General features: G+C 41.4%; 1 protein-coding gene across 1 annotated transcript in view; it reads left to right on the top strand.

Moving 5' to 3' along the window:
- The window catches only part of SHC3 (SHC adaptor protein 3), a 155,947-nt gene that overhangs the window by 32,638 nt on the left and 107,408 nt on the right, over positions 1 to 15,901 (top strand). The window contains exon 2 of the mRNA XM_069474010.1: positions 11,136 to 11,206. Coding sequence (XP_069330111.1) covers positions 11,136 to 11,206 — 71 coding nt within the window. The remainder of the gene's footprint in view (positions 1 to 11,135; positions 11,207 to 15,901) is intronic.

The raw sequence follows: 15,901 nt of genomic DNA, 5'->3' as shown, positions 1-15,901 counted from the left end.
AACAGAAAGAGCTGAAAAGCCTCATGTTCTGGGATCATCAGAGTAATCTTGAGTTTGGAGAAATAAAACACCTTGAAACTTAAGCCATTTTTAGCTAGTGTGAACTGTAGCTGAGCCCTCAGCCACATGTTTAAAGGTGCTCATAAGAACCTGCACCAGAGTGGACAAATAATAATGTTACTGTATCTTGAGCCATATGCCGTGCCAGGACCTCTGCGAGATACTTATAACTTACAACAAATCCAGGAGGTAGAATCATCATCCCTGTTCTCATCCATGAAAACTGAGGCTCAAGGAGACTTACTTAATCTTTTACAAAACACCTAAAAAACTGAGGAGGTTAAAACCATTGCTAAAAGGAAAACTTTAGATAAATTAAATTTAACAGAGTTTAATTGAGCAATGAATAATTCCTGATTCGGGCAGCCCGCAGGGCTGGTAACGGCTGTGGACAGAAGAAGGAACGTGACACACGGGAAATGGAAGTGAGGTACAGAAACAGCTGCATGGCTTGTCCTTTGCCTCATTTGAACACAGTCTGAACTGTTGGCCTTCTGTGATTGGCTGCAACTTGGCGACTTGTTACCAGAGGAGTTTACAGTCTCATGATGTATGGAGTGACCTTCAGGCTGAACTTAAAATATGCAAGGAAGCAGCTTTAGGCTAAACTTAATTTAATGCCACTGGAATCTTGGAAGAACCAACATTTGAACTTATGTAGGCTGAATTCTACCTAAGCACTGATCAGACAAGGAAAGCTTGGAATTTAGATCAGACTCATACACGCAAATCTCAAACTTGACTGGACATCAGAATCCCCTGGAGAGCTGGCGGGAGGTTTGGAATTCGCATTTCTGACAAACTCCTAGGTGATGCTGCTGCTGGCCTGGGGACCACAGGTGGAGATGCACCATTGCAGACCTACAGTGCCCGGGCATGGTGCTCCACTGTTCTCCTTTTTGATTTCTCAGCAATTTATCTTTAACCCTGGCTTTGGCACCTTTAATTTTGCTGTCCCATGTGATAGCTTTCATAGGCATGACTAGTAAATTCCAAGGTTGTTGATGGCAATACGAGACAATCAATTTCTCTCTACCAGAGCATCCTAACAGGTGCAGATACATGTTTATTAATTGATGACATAAATGATGTAGGAGATTTTGACATGTGATTAACAAACAAATGCTTATGTTATTAATATCCACAACTTAATGATTGCTTAAGTATTTTAAAGTCACTGAAGAGACACCTTTTTGCCCAGTACCAGAAGCCTAAATGATAAATTACTCAGGATACTACTAATAAAATATTTATAATAGATTTTCCTTTGGGTCTAGCATGGATGAAATCAATAGGCCTGGGCACACTGTAATTCCAAATGGACTTCAGAAGATGTCTCTAAGAGTCACTGAGGGTAGAAATCACTAAGGTTGATTACTCATAAATTCTCCTAACCTCCTCTGGCTGGGAAGGTTTGGTGGCTGAGGAACAGGAGGATGGAGCAATGTGTAGCTCTCCTAGCTGGGTTGACTCTGTCCCTCCTAGACAGGTGCTCCGGCAGTTCCAGTGACTCCCCCAGCACTATGACTCGCAGGCCTAGGTGGGACCATGTGCCCATCCTGACCAGTGGAAATGGAGTTCAGTGACAGGCATGGACGAGCCCACCTGAGATTTGTTGGGGGCAGAGGGCTGGCTGTTCTCACCCACTCTCCTCCCTCCTTCAGGGCATCATAAGAACAAGACAACTGTCAAGAGGGTCATTGAGGAGCAGATTCCAGATGCCTTGCAATTAGAGACACCAGGCATCATTGGTCACTTTGTGACTAAATCTGATTGTATCTCGGAGGTCCAATTTTGTCAAGCATGGCCTTTCTTTGTGGTGGAAAATATTTTTAGTTTTTCATTATTTTGAAATTGTGCAAGAGATAAGGGAACACATTCTTGTTACAAAATGTTTAAACAGAAGCATTCAGAGGTAAAGGGCCTTCTTCCTGCCATTCTTACTTTCCAGGCACCACCCCCCCACCCCTCATCCTGGCAGCACCTGGGCCATCCTTGTCTCCTCCCTGTGCCCTCATGTCTCCAGAGGGGGACCCAATGAACCCAATGTCCTCAGGTTCATAGTCTTGGGTGGTCCTCTCCTTGTGACTCTGGGCTGATCCTGTGACTCGCCTTAACCAAAAGTGAATTTCAAGGTATTATCTCCAATAAAGCTTATTTTTCCCATTCAGCCCAATGCATTTGGCAGAAAATGCAGATGAGTGGATTGGCCTTGAGATATGACAATGATGAAAACTTCAGTTAAAAAATGAGTCATTTCTCTGCATCGGCATTCCTTCCAGCTGATGAAATTCCGGGAGCTTTTAATGAATTAAAGCTGCATTTGCCTGAAGCAGCCAGTGAAGTTACTGAGAGGTTCAAAAATAAATATGTGCATGGTAAGATAAGAAGATACGTGTGCAACAATGTTGCTATTCAATCACCAGTATTGTTTCTGCCAAATTTGTGGTATGTATATGAGTGGATGCAGAATGGATTTCCATGTACCCAAAACAACATAGTAGAATGGCACAGAAGATGGGAAAACTTACTAGGGGATGCTCATGTTGCTGTATATAGAATTATAGGAGCATTTCAAAAAGAGCAGCAGCACATAGAAAATGAACACAAACATGTTCATTCACAAGGAAAGCCATGCCCTAAAAGAAAAAAAGCATCTACTCACCATGATGAAAGACTTCAAATTATAATGAGCTGGGCATGGTGGCACATGCCTGCAGTCCCAACTATTTGGGAGTCTGAGGTGGGAGGATCACTTGAGCCCAGGAGTATGAGGCTGTAGTGTACCATGATTGCACCTGTGAAAAGCCACTTTACTCCAGCCTGAGCGACACAGTGAGACCTCATCTCTAAAAATATTTTACACACACACACACATACACACACGCACACACCACACACAGTTAATGATTGTGAAACTCGGCCAGCTCTTATGGACTACTTCTGTGCTGTCAGCCTTAATTTATCTCTGTAATACACTTTTTCATATATCTAATGTTCTTTTTAGGTTTTTAAAGTTTTTTCTTTTTTCGTTTTAGTTTTTTTCTCCCACTATTTTAAATTGTCAGCATTAATTTTTACAATTCGTATTTTATCTTGGCATTATTTCCAATATTGGAAGTGTAAAAATTGTGTAAAGACTTTTAGAGAGTTCTAATTCATTTTATACATTTTTTTGGTACAAATTTGACTTCCCAAAAGTGCATTATCACAACGTTGACTTTGTGTGTAAGCATCGTGAGTGTATGTAAAAATGTTGAAACTTCCTCAATAAATGAAGAGGTCTCCTTTTTGTACATCTGCATTTGTGAAAGATAAAATTCCTTGAGATCTCAGCTCTTTAGGGGACTGCATATGTGGTGGTGACCCATCACAGCTTGTGATCACTCTCCTCACAAGACTTAGGCTGTCATAGAGCATTTCAGGTGACTGCAGTTACATGTTCTATTTCTTCATGAATACAGTTCGTTTGCTCATAACTGTCATAGCTGTGCGACTATTGTTAGTATACCTGAGCATTTATGCTTGCAAAAATATGTATGATTGCCTATTTTATTGTGTAAAGTGGGCTATGAAGTATTCTGTCATGTTTTTATGTTGCTAAAAAAAAAATCCCTTTTAAAATGTAAATAAATGTCTTTTAAAGAATTTTTAAATTATTTTTTACAGAATCATGTTTTTGGAATTTTGATCTTTTGAGATTTCAACATTTGGAATTATAGCATTTGGTATTGTGTCTCTCAGGATTATGGCCCCAAACCCAAAATTTCAGTCTATACAGGAAATGAAGTGAGGAACATCTACCTTTGCACATACAGTTTCATGCACTGATACATGGATAGAGGCCTACAGATAAAATTAATGGTTCAAAGGGCAAGCACGTTTTTCATGTCCATGTATATTTCCAAATAGTTCTCCAAGAAGGTTTCACGAGGTTACACTTGCTTCAAGAATATGTGAGAAGGCCCATTTTCCTGTGTCCTCATCACATTTGGCCATTCTCCTGGGCCAAAAATTATATCTCCTTCAGTGTTAATTTTAATTTCTTTGATCACAGTCTTTACAGATTGTCTTCTTTTGTGAATTTCCTGTTTGTATCGTTTGCCCATTTTTTCTATTGATTTGATGGGCTTAATGACTCAGAGAAACTGTTTGAGTACCCTGAATTTTACTTTTTTTCTATGAAATTTATTGCATTTTTCTCAGTCTTTCTCTTGCCTTTTTATGCTATTTATATCATTTGTTTTGTTCTACAAAAATTACTGGCTTTCACGAGTTCACTTATGGCCTCTGGGTTTTAGGTCATGTTTTACAAATATTATTCTCTGGTTTCTTGTAATGTTTTTATAATTTTGTTTCTTAGCTTTAGCTCTTTAAGCCTTTTAAGCTTCATTTCTATGTATGGGGTAAGCTGGGCATGTTGGGGAAGGCGTGCTATTCCTGCACCCGTGTGTGACTCACGCCTCGCACAACCGCACAGCAGCCCCAGGAGCGGCTGTCGAGATATGTTCGTGTTCTTACTGTGTGGCTGATCCCATCGTCACAGTTACTGGCTGCCTCACCTTTCTTCAGTGACTTCCAGGGATGTGTGTGCTCTTCCTCCTGGCCTCTGTTCCAATTCCTGGTGTGATTTCCCTGTTCCCATGTCAATATCATGTAATTTTCACCATTCCTGTTCATTTTTATCTTCTCCAGAAATTTCTTTGTGTTCTTAAGGATCTTCTTTTATTGTAAAAACTTTAGAATGAACTTTCTAAGTTCTGAGGAAAAAATCCTCTTGGCACTTTGTTCATCATAGTAAAATTCTAGATTAATTTGGGGGAGAAATGGCATGTTTTTTATATTAAATCTTCCAGTCCAGAAAGCATATGTCTTTCTATATAGGCAGGTTTTCTTTTATTTGTTCATCCTTCATTAACGTTTTCTTCAATTTGGTTTTGCACATTTCTTGTTAAATTTATTTCATGCTTTTTTTTTTTTTTGCTATTGTAAATGTGATACTTCTCCCATTATATCCCTATTTTCTTTTACTAGCATTTACCTGAGATAGAATGTTTTATCTCCATAGTATTTTCTTTTTTTTAATTCATCAGTCTATTTAACACGTACATATTTTTAAAGTGTGAAAGGCTTTGACCTTTAAATGGCAGGTTTGATCCATTCAGGGTTATTGTGATTACTGAAGTGTTTGGACCTGTTACTGATGTTTATATTTTTTCTTTGCCTTTGCCTTTCACTTGTGTATTTTCTATTTTTATAACCCTCCTCCTTTTTTTTTTTTTTTTTGAGACAGAGTCTAGCTCTGTTGCCCAGGTTAGAGTGCCGTGGCTTCATCATAGCTCACAGCAACCTCAAACTCCTGGGCTCAAGTGATCCTCCTGTCTCATCCTCCTTAGTGGCTGGGACTATAGGCGCACACCACAACACTCAGCTAATTTCTTTCTATTTTTAGTAGAGATGGGGTCTCACTGTTGCTCAGGCTGGTCTTGAACTCCTGCGCTCAAGTGATCCTCCAGCCTCGGCCTCCCTGAGTGCTAGGATTACAGGCGTGAGCCACCGCGCCGCGCCCGGCCTACCCCTTCTTTTTACCAGCTGGGCTATTTTTGTTTGTTTCTTCCTTTTACTCTGGAGGTCAATCATTCTGTTCTTATTTTTACAGTGGTTTATAATTTTTGACACACATATGTAAACTTATATTTTTCTAATGCTACTTAAAATTACTGAGCTCTGGACCTACCCCCACAAAACACAGCAGCCCTTGGTCTGATCTCCTTTTCCTCTACCCACTTTCTTTTCTGTTTATCTTCCATGTTGAGATCTTCTGAGATACTAGTTCCTCCTCATCATAAAAACATGTCAATTTATGCATCAGTAATTATTAGGGCATAAAGTGTACCTGTAACTTCTGTTGATTCTTTTCTTCTCATTGTTTCTTGCAGCCCACCTCCTCCTCTCTCTGTACTCACTGTTTTTCTGGAATGGTTCTCTCAGAGCGTGTCTGTGGGTGGTTATCTTTCTGAATCCTCGCTCTGCCCTCCCACTAGTTTGGGTGGATAAAGGGTTTTGGCTCAATACTTCTCTTCTTCAGAATTTTGATGATGTTATTTGTCTTCCTGTATTTGGTGCTAAAAGAGAACTTGAACGATACTCCAACCCTCCTTCCTTTGTAAGTAAGCTGTTTTTGTTTTTTGTTTTTCCCAATCATGGAAAGCTTTTAGAAGATTTCTCTCTCCATCCTTTTGTCCTGAAATTAGGCTACCATGTGTTCATGAGTGGGTCTTTTTCCACATTTCTTCTGGGAGCCCTGAAAATGTGAAGACTCCTCTCTCTCTAACACTAAACAGTTTATTTTTTGCTGTTGTTCTTGAATTTTTCTTTCCCTCTATTTTTTAATTTTCTTTTTCGGGAATTCCTATGAGGCAGATGTATCTAAACTCTAAGACTTTACACCTCCAGTTGTGTTTCAGCCTCTTTGTCAGTAGGAGTTTTCTGGGCTCCATAGCCTGCTTCCGTAATTCTTCCGTTTGGTACATCTCTAGAGCCCACGGATTGAGTTTTCCATTTTTACCCTAAATCAATAGGTTTTCTTTCTGCTAGCAAAAAACATGAAGACATCGTATAGAAAAATCAAACTCTCATTCCCAGAGTGGTGACCAAAACTTTTAAAAAACTGCCATGGAATACGTTGAGGAAGAAAGGTGTAGCATATAATGGGAAATTCCAACCAGAATCCAAATAGTTCTGAAGGGTCGGGGAACTTCACAAAATGACTTTAAAGTTCTTAAGGAAAAATATATATGAGACAGGAATTGACAAACAAAATATAACAGAATAGAGTTCAGATAAAGGTCCACACAGAAATAGGAATGCAATACACCATAAAGTCAGCACATGGATTCAGGAAGAAACGGATGCACCATGAAACACGTGGTACCGAGGTGCGCAACGGTCCACCTGGAGGCCAATGTTACAGCTCATCCTGTGTCCCAGGTAGACAAATAAATTCCAAGTAGGGTGAAAAGTTGAATGGAAAACATTAAATGAAACACTTATAAATGAATGCATAAATAAATAAATACATATTGTTAAGATAAAATTTAGGGAAATATTTGTAAGAACTTGGGGTCAGGAAGGTCTTAAGCAAAACAGGACACCTAGAAGCCATACAGAAAGTGATTGACACAGGTGACTATAGTCATTATTTCAGTAATACCTTTTAACAGGTAAAATGTGGAAACCATCAAAGGAACAATGATTGGATAGGATTTTAACAAGCCGTTAATCTATAAGAAAAAGATAAAAAACGTGATAGAAAACAGGACAAGAGATATGAACTGTCAGTTAATAGAAAAAGAAGTGCAAATGGTCAATGAATGAGTGAGAAGAATAACCTTATTAGATATGAGAGAAATGCAGATTAAAACAGAATGAGTTGCCTTTGCCCATCGTTGGCAAAGACTCAAAAGACTGATGCTGTGGTTAGGAAGGACAGACACTATCATGCTTGTTTATATGCTGGGGCGAGCGGACAAACTGCTATACGCCTTTGGGAGGGTAATTCAACTTTGTCAATTTGGTAGATGTTGACATACTCTGCAAATGCAGTGTCAGTGGTAATCATATAACCCTGAGAAGTTAGGCCCGGCCTGCACGTAACTCTGCAAAGGAAGTGGTGGATTATTTACATAATTCTGTGAATGCAATGGTGGTAACCACATAACTCTGTAATCTACGTTGTGGTATTCACATAGATCTGCAACACTGGTTGTGATCTTAACATAACCCTGTGACAGGGGAGCAGGGGATAATCCCAAAACTCTGTGATGTTGATTATGGTCATATTTACATAACTCTGCAATGTTGGCTGTTATACATATGATAGTGGTGATAGTGGTATTCACATAATTCTGTGTTGGTGGTTGTGGTACAAACAGAACTCTGTCATGGTGTTGGTGTTAGTTACATCACTGTGCTGTTGTCATGGTATTCACATAATTCTGCAACATTGTCCATGGTATTTTGTTCACCCTGTGACATTGAAGGGGGTATTCATGTAATTCTGCGATGTTGGTGGTGGTATTCACGTAACTCAGTGATATTGTTCATAGGATTCATATGACTGTGACATTGGAGGTTGTGTTATTCATATAACTGAGTGTTGGTGTTGGTATTGACATAGTTTTGTGTCGCTGTTTGTGGTGTTCACGTAACTGTGATGTCAGTTGTGGTATTCACATAATGCAATGGTGGTGGTGGTGGCATTCACGTCTCTTCAACGTTGGTGGAGGAGGATTCACGTAATCTGAGGGATTTGTTGTGGTATTCACATACCCTGCCATGCTTTCCATGGTATTGGCATGATTGTGCAACACTGGTGGTGTTATTTATTGTATCTGTGACGGTGGTGATGGCATTATTCATGTAATTCTACAACTTGGTCATGGTATTTACATGACTCTGATGATAGTGACATTGGCTTTAACATATCATTGCAAAGTAGTGGCGGTGGTATTTGTGTAAATCTGACTCTGGTCAGCATATTCACAAAACTCTGCACCAGTGGTGGTGGCAGTATTTGCATAACTCCGTGGTGCTAGTCATGGTATTGGCATATGACTGCAGTGTCGGTGGTGGTGGAATTCAAATACCTGCATTGGCGGTGGTATTCTCTTAACACTGCCACAGTGGTTGAGGTATTCAAGTAACTCCGTGATAATGGCTGTGGTGGCAGTCATATAACTCTGTCATGGTATTAGATGTGGCAGTCCCATAACTCTGCAAAGTTGGTTGTAGCCTTCACATATCTTAGTGACAATAGCAGTGGTATTTGTATAACCCTGCCATGGTGGTCATGCTGGTATCCACACAACTCTGTACTATCGATGGTGATATTCACACACCTGCAATGGTGGTTGCAGTATTCACACACATCTCTGAGGCTATAAGTTGTTGGTGGTAGTCACATAACTTTGCAACAGTGGTGGTGATTATATTCATATAACTCTGCAATGTTGTTGGTGGTAGTGTCCCTAAAACTGTGCAATGTTAGGTGTGACTGTGTTTACACAAATACTGGTCATGGTTTTCACCTAACTGTGCAATGGTGGATGTGGTATTTGCATAACTCTGGGTGTTTAGTTGTGTTATTCCATATAAATACAGTCATCCTTGATATCCTCAGAGGAATAGTTCCCGGACCCTCAAAGATACTAAAGTCCATGATGGTCAGGTCCCTGATATCAAATGGCAAAGCATTTGCATGTAACCTATCCACATCCTCGTGTATACTTTAAATAATTTTTAGGTCACTTATAATACCTAATACAAGGTAAATGTTATGTAAATAGTTTTTATGGTGTATTTTTTTAATTTGTATTTTTTTTATTGTACTGTTTTTTCTTTTCCCAAATATTTTCCATCCACAGTTGGTTGAATCCCTGGATGCAGAATGCACAGATATGGAGGGCTAACTTATACATCCGTGGTGGGGCAGGTATTCATACAGCTCTGTAATGGGAGTGGTGGTAGTCACATAATTCTGTATTGTTGTTCATAGTTTTCACATAGCTCTGTGACATTTTCATGATATTTACATAATTCCACAGTGATGATGGCGGTATTCATGTAATTCTGCCACATTGTTTCTGTGTGACATTTTCATAATTCTCACAGTTCTGGAATACCGTGGTGGTGGTGGTATTCCCAGAACTCTGTGAGATTGGTGTGTGTGGTGTTCGCATAACTCTGTGCTGTCAGTAGTGGTATTCCTCCACCTCTGTGGCACTGGTCATGGTTTTCACATAGCTCTGTGATAGCGGATGTGGTGTTGGAATAACTGTGATTTTGATGGTGGTAGTAGTCACATAACTCTGTGGCACTGGTCCTATTGTTCACATGAATCTGTGATGGGGGATGTTGTAATCACATAGCTGCAATGCTGGTGGTAGTCATATTCATCTATCTCTGTGCCCTTGGTCATGGAATTCCTGTAACTGGGATGGTGGTGGTGGTATTCTCTTAACACTGCCACAGTGGTTGAGGAATTCAGATAACTCTGTGATGATAACTGTGGGGGTAGTCATATAACTCTGAGGTGGTGTTAGTTGTGGTAATCCGATAACTCTACAGAGTTTGTTGTGGCCCTCACATATCTTGGTGACAATGGTGATATTGGCGGTAGTGTAATGGTGGGAGTAACAGTCACATTTATGGTGTAGAGACTTAGGCTTAGAGAAATTTAAAGTTTTGCTTAAAGTTGCAAAACAAGAGGTGACAAAACCATGCTCAAATTCAGGTTTGCTAAGTAATTCAAATGCAGCCTTTTCTGTACCATACCATAAGGTTTCTTCTGGCTAGATATAAATTTAAAGGCATTTGTCTAAAACATCTGTAACTTCAAATTCCCCAGGGGCTTTGGAAGATAAATGCTGTATCTAGTTCTTCATCTAAACTTTAGTTATGTCCATATATTCACATACACATGTATATTTTCATGTGGGAAACTGATCAAAATTTAGCTACACATTTAGATGTATATATTTGAACTTCTGAAAATTTATATTAAGTAATGCAGAAGAAGGCTTTCTGGTAAACCCAAGTAAAGCATCTTTGAGGATAGTCTACAGTTCATTCATAGAAACCACAATATATTCATTAGATAATGAAGTTTAATGTTGATGAAAGTGTTGGCCATGAAATGTTATGTCGGGGTCTGGGTGGTGGTTTCATGGCAAATACGTGTTTAAACAATCATTGACTTAAACATTTAAGATTTCTGCATTTTATGGTGTATCAGTTATACCTCAATGAAAGTTTTTAAAAACGTTCATCTAAATTAAATAAAAATACTACTGGGTATTAGAAAAGCCCCATACAGTGCCAATCTGAACACTCAGGATATTTTCTTATGGCTGTTATTGCTTTTACAGAAACAGAACAGAGCCTCCCCATAGAATTTGGCATTAAAATGTGATTTAAGAAATGTGTGTGGCATCCCAGGATGCCCTTGTGTAGCTAGGAATTGTGTCTTCATCTCAGTTCTCAGGGCTCATGATGTCTGTTTTTTCCCCTTGCAGTACTTGGGCTGCATTGAAGTTCTACGCTCAATGAGGTCTCTTGACTTCAGTACAAGAACACAAATTACCAGGTAAGCCCTCTTGAAAATGGACTCTTGTGATTTTACTGCAGAAAGGAAAGATCTCTGAGGTTAACAACCTAGAAATCTCCAGAAGGAAAGATTGCCCCTTGGAGTGTTGATGGCTGGTGACAGAGTCAGGATTCCCTTGTCTCAAGACTTTTGTTTGTCCATGTTTGTGACATGTAGCTCTCGACAAGAGTACTTTGAAGGACATGCTGCCCTTCCATGCTCTTTCTGAAATTTAGGCAGACATATGGAGCAACCTGAGTGTTTACATTTGTCTTTTTAATGTGTAAAACTCTAACACAAGATTGGTATGGTAAAATTTACTGAACTGTGTTCTTTTTAAAAAAAGAAAATCAAGATGCCAAGAGAGAATTTTTAAAAGTATACACAGAGAATAAAATGTGTAGAATTGGAAGTAGACATACCCATGGGAGTAGGCATTTAGTAAACGGACCAATTCTTTAAGGTGTACGTGACTTTGAACGGGTTTTATGTATTTTCCACCAACGAGGGGCCAAAGAACTTTTTTTTTTTTCTTCTTCCCCATGACAGGGTCCAAACTTCTTGAGGGCAAGTATTTAAGCACTGTTTTTTAATAAAATATTATAGTCTAATGTAGTTCCTAGTAGAGCATAGACCTTTAGAAAAATGCCCATTTCAAGTCATCTTGAAGAGGAGAACTGGAAAGCTAGACTAGTCTGTGAAATTGCTGCATTTCTGTGAACCAGGAGCATAGGTTGTCCCAGCACTTACTGAATTGCCTAATCCAAATAGTGACCTCAGAAAATGCATCATACTTACTTTGTTCAAATCACTCCATTGTATATATTTGGATTAACAAACCAAAGTCTAAAGATTGAGCTTTAGAAAGCAATTTTTTGAGTAAGTAGTATCTAAATTGAGGTGTACACACCTCAATTCTGTTGTAAGTACCATTATAATACTTCCTCTTCCTCACTGAAAGAATTTATGGTCAAAAGAGTTAATTTTTTTTTCCTCTCCAAAATGACTTGAGATACGCAGGATGGGAACATACCCATATCAGTGGTCTATACTAGGGAAGGAATCCACCTCCACATATTTGTAGAAAATGGTTCATGAAAATTTCAAAGTCAAAGGAATGATATTTTTAATTGAGACCATTAAGAGAAAAGTTTGAGCGTTTCCTTAGTCAAGCGTTCATTCCCCTTACCCGTGAAAAGGCACACCCCTGCGTCCCTGCGTCCCGGCAGAGCACTTCCTCAGTGCCTGGGGGCATTACAGGAACTGCGCCACTGTCCTTGGTCTCCTGTGTACAGGCTGTTGTTAAAGGAATAAACAATCAATTAGGAAAGAACTGTCAACCATTTCTACTAAATCCCCTTTATAAATGCTAGAATTTCTGAGATGATTTCATGGCATTTTAATTCTCCTGATATATTTATTAAACACCTACTGCAGCTGGGCACACACAGTGAGCAGCGTGGGCTGTCCTGCATGCCAGGCCTCCCGGTGTCAGGGAGAAAGATGTGTGCACAAATGACCGGGAGGTATTCGAGGGGCACAGACCAAGTCCTGCTCCTCAGGGGTTGTGGTGGGGTGGGCTGAGGGAGCAAGTGAATAATTTCACTTTTCTCTTTCTTGGAGATATAATTCGGCATCGTGGGGTAGAACCCAAATAGAGAGAAGTGATAATAACGTTGCAGAAGAGAGCAGTTGGAGCAGGCCGGTTGGTGTGGAGGTTTCGATGTCTTTCTCTAATCTCATTCCGTGTAGGTGTCACTACAGGTGCAGCAGCATCTGGGGCAAACGGAGCCCCTCGCAGGGAGAACCCAGGCCAGTCAGAGGCGTCTGCACGGATCTGAGTTGGGCCGCTGGGTTTCCACGCTGCTTGCTGTGGCTACAATACCATTCTTGGACTTAGGAAACTTGGTGCTGAATTCTAGTTGTACCAGAATCGCCTGAGATTTTATTACACTTTTTGAAAGCTACATTTTCTTGTCTCCAGGATGCTTTCTTCTCTCTTGCGTCATTTTTGTCACGTGACATGTTTCTTACTTTAGTTAATAGCTGGAGACCGAGTGCTAAATCAGCATGAGAAGGAAGCCAGTTGCACTCACAAGAAGAACAGCGGGTGGGTGTGTTTTGTGGATGTGGCACACTGTGGCAACTGAGTGTCACACATGCCTGCCATTAAACTCTATGGCCAGAGTGTCCTTTACATACTCAAGACATCTTGGAAGGTTGCAGGGAAATCTACTGTTCTGATTAAGTCGTATTAACTAGGCACTAGGAAAACTGGTTTCCAAAAGTCCTTTTATAAAAATAAATTTTTATGAATAGATAATCCCTACTTATTCCTGCAATTTAAAATTTTAGATATAATTTAAAAATTCAGATACAGTTTGGAGACTCTGAGAGCTGTACCATGTCTCTTTTTGCCAGGTGCTGTTACTGGCATCTGAGTTTAAATTTATGGTGACACTTTTGAAAACACCAGGCATGGATTACTGATGTCTTACTAAAAGATAATTTGGAAAGTACTCAGTGGAGTCACCATTGATGATGTAATTAGTGCTTGGGGAGCTGTGAAAAGCCTCACATCCTTAACACCTTGGGCTGAGGAACCCGCTGTTCTGCAGAGTCAGCCTGGCTGGAGAGCCCAGCTCTGCCGATCTCCTCCTGTGTAACCTCAGCCCCTCTGTTACAGCAAAGCTGACCGAGACCAAACCGAATGGCACGAAAAGGGTGGAAAGAACCAGGTTTATTACGCCGGCGGGCTCAGAGAGGGCTTGCCCCAAGTTCTGAGCCCTGAACAGAGAGTGTAGCAGTCTTTTATACATTTTGTTTTAGGGAGGGTGTGGGGAACAGTTACAATGTGGTTATCTTTAGTGGAGCAGGGTCTCAAGCGACCCCAGGTCTGGGTATAGTTTCTATGGGATTTCTTCCTATCTTATCCACCAGGGCAGAAGTTGCTGCCAGCAGTTTCCAGAAGGAAGAGCGGAGACAGTTCAGCAGTTTCCTAGGGGGCTGTTCATGGGGAGGGGTTTTGCTTAGTGGAATTTCCCTTTTCCCTATCACCTCGACTTGCACAGCTAGTAAAAAAGGTTCTAGAATAAAACCTACCTTGACAAGCTTGTTGTTATAAATTAAACAGTCTCTATATTTGACGCCCACAGCAGAGGGCCTGGCAAAGAGGGAGTAGACTGTAGAACAGCAGTCCCCAACCTTTTTGGCACCAGGGATGGGTTTTAGGCAGGACAATTCTTCCATGGACTGCGGAGTGGGGCGGGCAGCAGAGCTCTGTAGCCCGGTCCCTAACAGGGGATTGGGGACGGCAGCTGTGGAGTGTTGCTCAGTCCCGTTGCCGACTTGTATTTAACACAGTGGGCACAACACTCCAGTGATGTGAGTGGCCAGGAGCATGAGAGAAATTGAGGTCATGTAGATAGACGGTGGCCCCTGGGCCAGGCTGCTGATGGGCAGCAGAGGAACACAGGGATACAGCCTCTGTGAAGGCTGCCCAGGCCACAGGGATGCACTCCAGAAGCAGAAATATCTTCTGCAGAGAATAGTTGTGTCCCAGTGTGCCCTTGGCCACCAGCCTCAGTACAGTCTTACAGAGGACCGCTCCCCTGAGCTCATATCTACTAAAAGTGTTCCCTGTCAAATATGGTTTTGGAAGGTGCATATGAGACCCCCCACCTTTGTAGGTTCACAGTGCACACTGCAATGTTAAAGGCTGTATAGAACCCCGCTGTGGAGAACAGTGAAACTGAGCTGTCCTAGTGTTTCCCACACTTGCTCAACTGACTTGAGGGAACTATCCTCCCCTCCCTCCATGCCTGTGACACCCACTGTATGCATGGATTGCACCCTGCTGTGCAAACTCCAAGGGGCTTCAGGGAGGTGTCTTCCTGGGTAGGTGGGGGCCCCACGCAGGGGGACCCAGGCTTCCCAGCTAGAAGTCGATCAGAAACCTCTGCACTGATCTGAGTTGGGCCATTGGGTTTCCACGCTGGTTGCTGTGGCTACAGTTGCCGGACATCCGCTGTCCTGGGCTTCAGTCTGCCAGAGAGCTGCTTGTGTGGACCGTGTGTGTGCCTCCCTGAGAATTCCTCTCCTGCAAGTCTCTCATTTCTAATTGAGGGATGGTTGGAACTGTGTTAGTGTGTTTCCTGGATGAGTGGGACAGGTGTAGATTCCAGGGGAGACGGTGCTTCCGGGTCTGAGCACTTTTGGTGGCCATGGAGTGCCACGCCCCTGGCTTGTTGAGCGCCCTGAGGGCTGTGGATCTCTGTTTAAACAGCCCCGTGGGGCCCAGCCTGCAGAGGGATAGGAAGCCTCCGTGTCACCTAGGTCACTAGACCTAGCATGGCCTTGCCTTCTTTCCCCATTACTTTGACTTCCTCACCTACTTATTTTTATTTTATTTGTTAGGGTTGGTTTAGTTTTATGCTTCGGATGTATGTTGAATTTGTCTATCATAGGAAGTTCCCCACCCACTTTTAGAACATGGAAGGCCATAAATAAATACACAGTTAAACCAAGAGCACTCAGCAAGGTGGTCTTTCTCCAATAATAAATGCAAAACTCCAGCGTGGATTTTGGTTCTTAGCCATGCCCGATGACTGTTGAGTTTGCTTTCCCAAGACGCAGGGTCATGTGCACACATGCACCCAGATGGGCGTGGCTTTTCTACACCTCCAGGGGAGCTGC

This window comes from Eulemur rufifrons, chromosome 7 (genome assembly GCF_041146395.1).
Source record: "Eulemur rufifrons isolate Redbay chromosome 7, OSU_ERuf_1, whole genome shotgun sequence".
In the NCBI taxonomy this organism is placed as follows: domain Eukaryota; kingdom Metazoa; phylum Chordata; class Mammalia; order Primates; family Lemuridae; genus Eulemur; species Eulemur rufifrons.
Note: the sequence above shows the minus strand (reverse complement) of the source record. Positions and strands in the feature narration are given on the sequence as shown.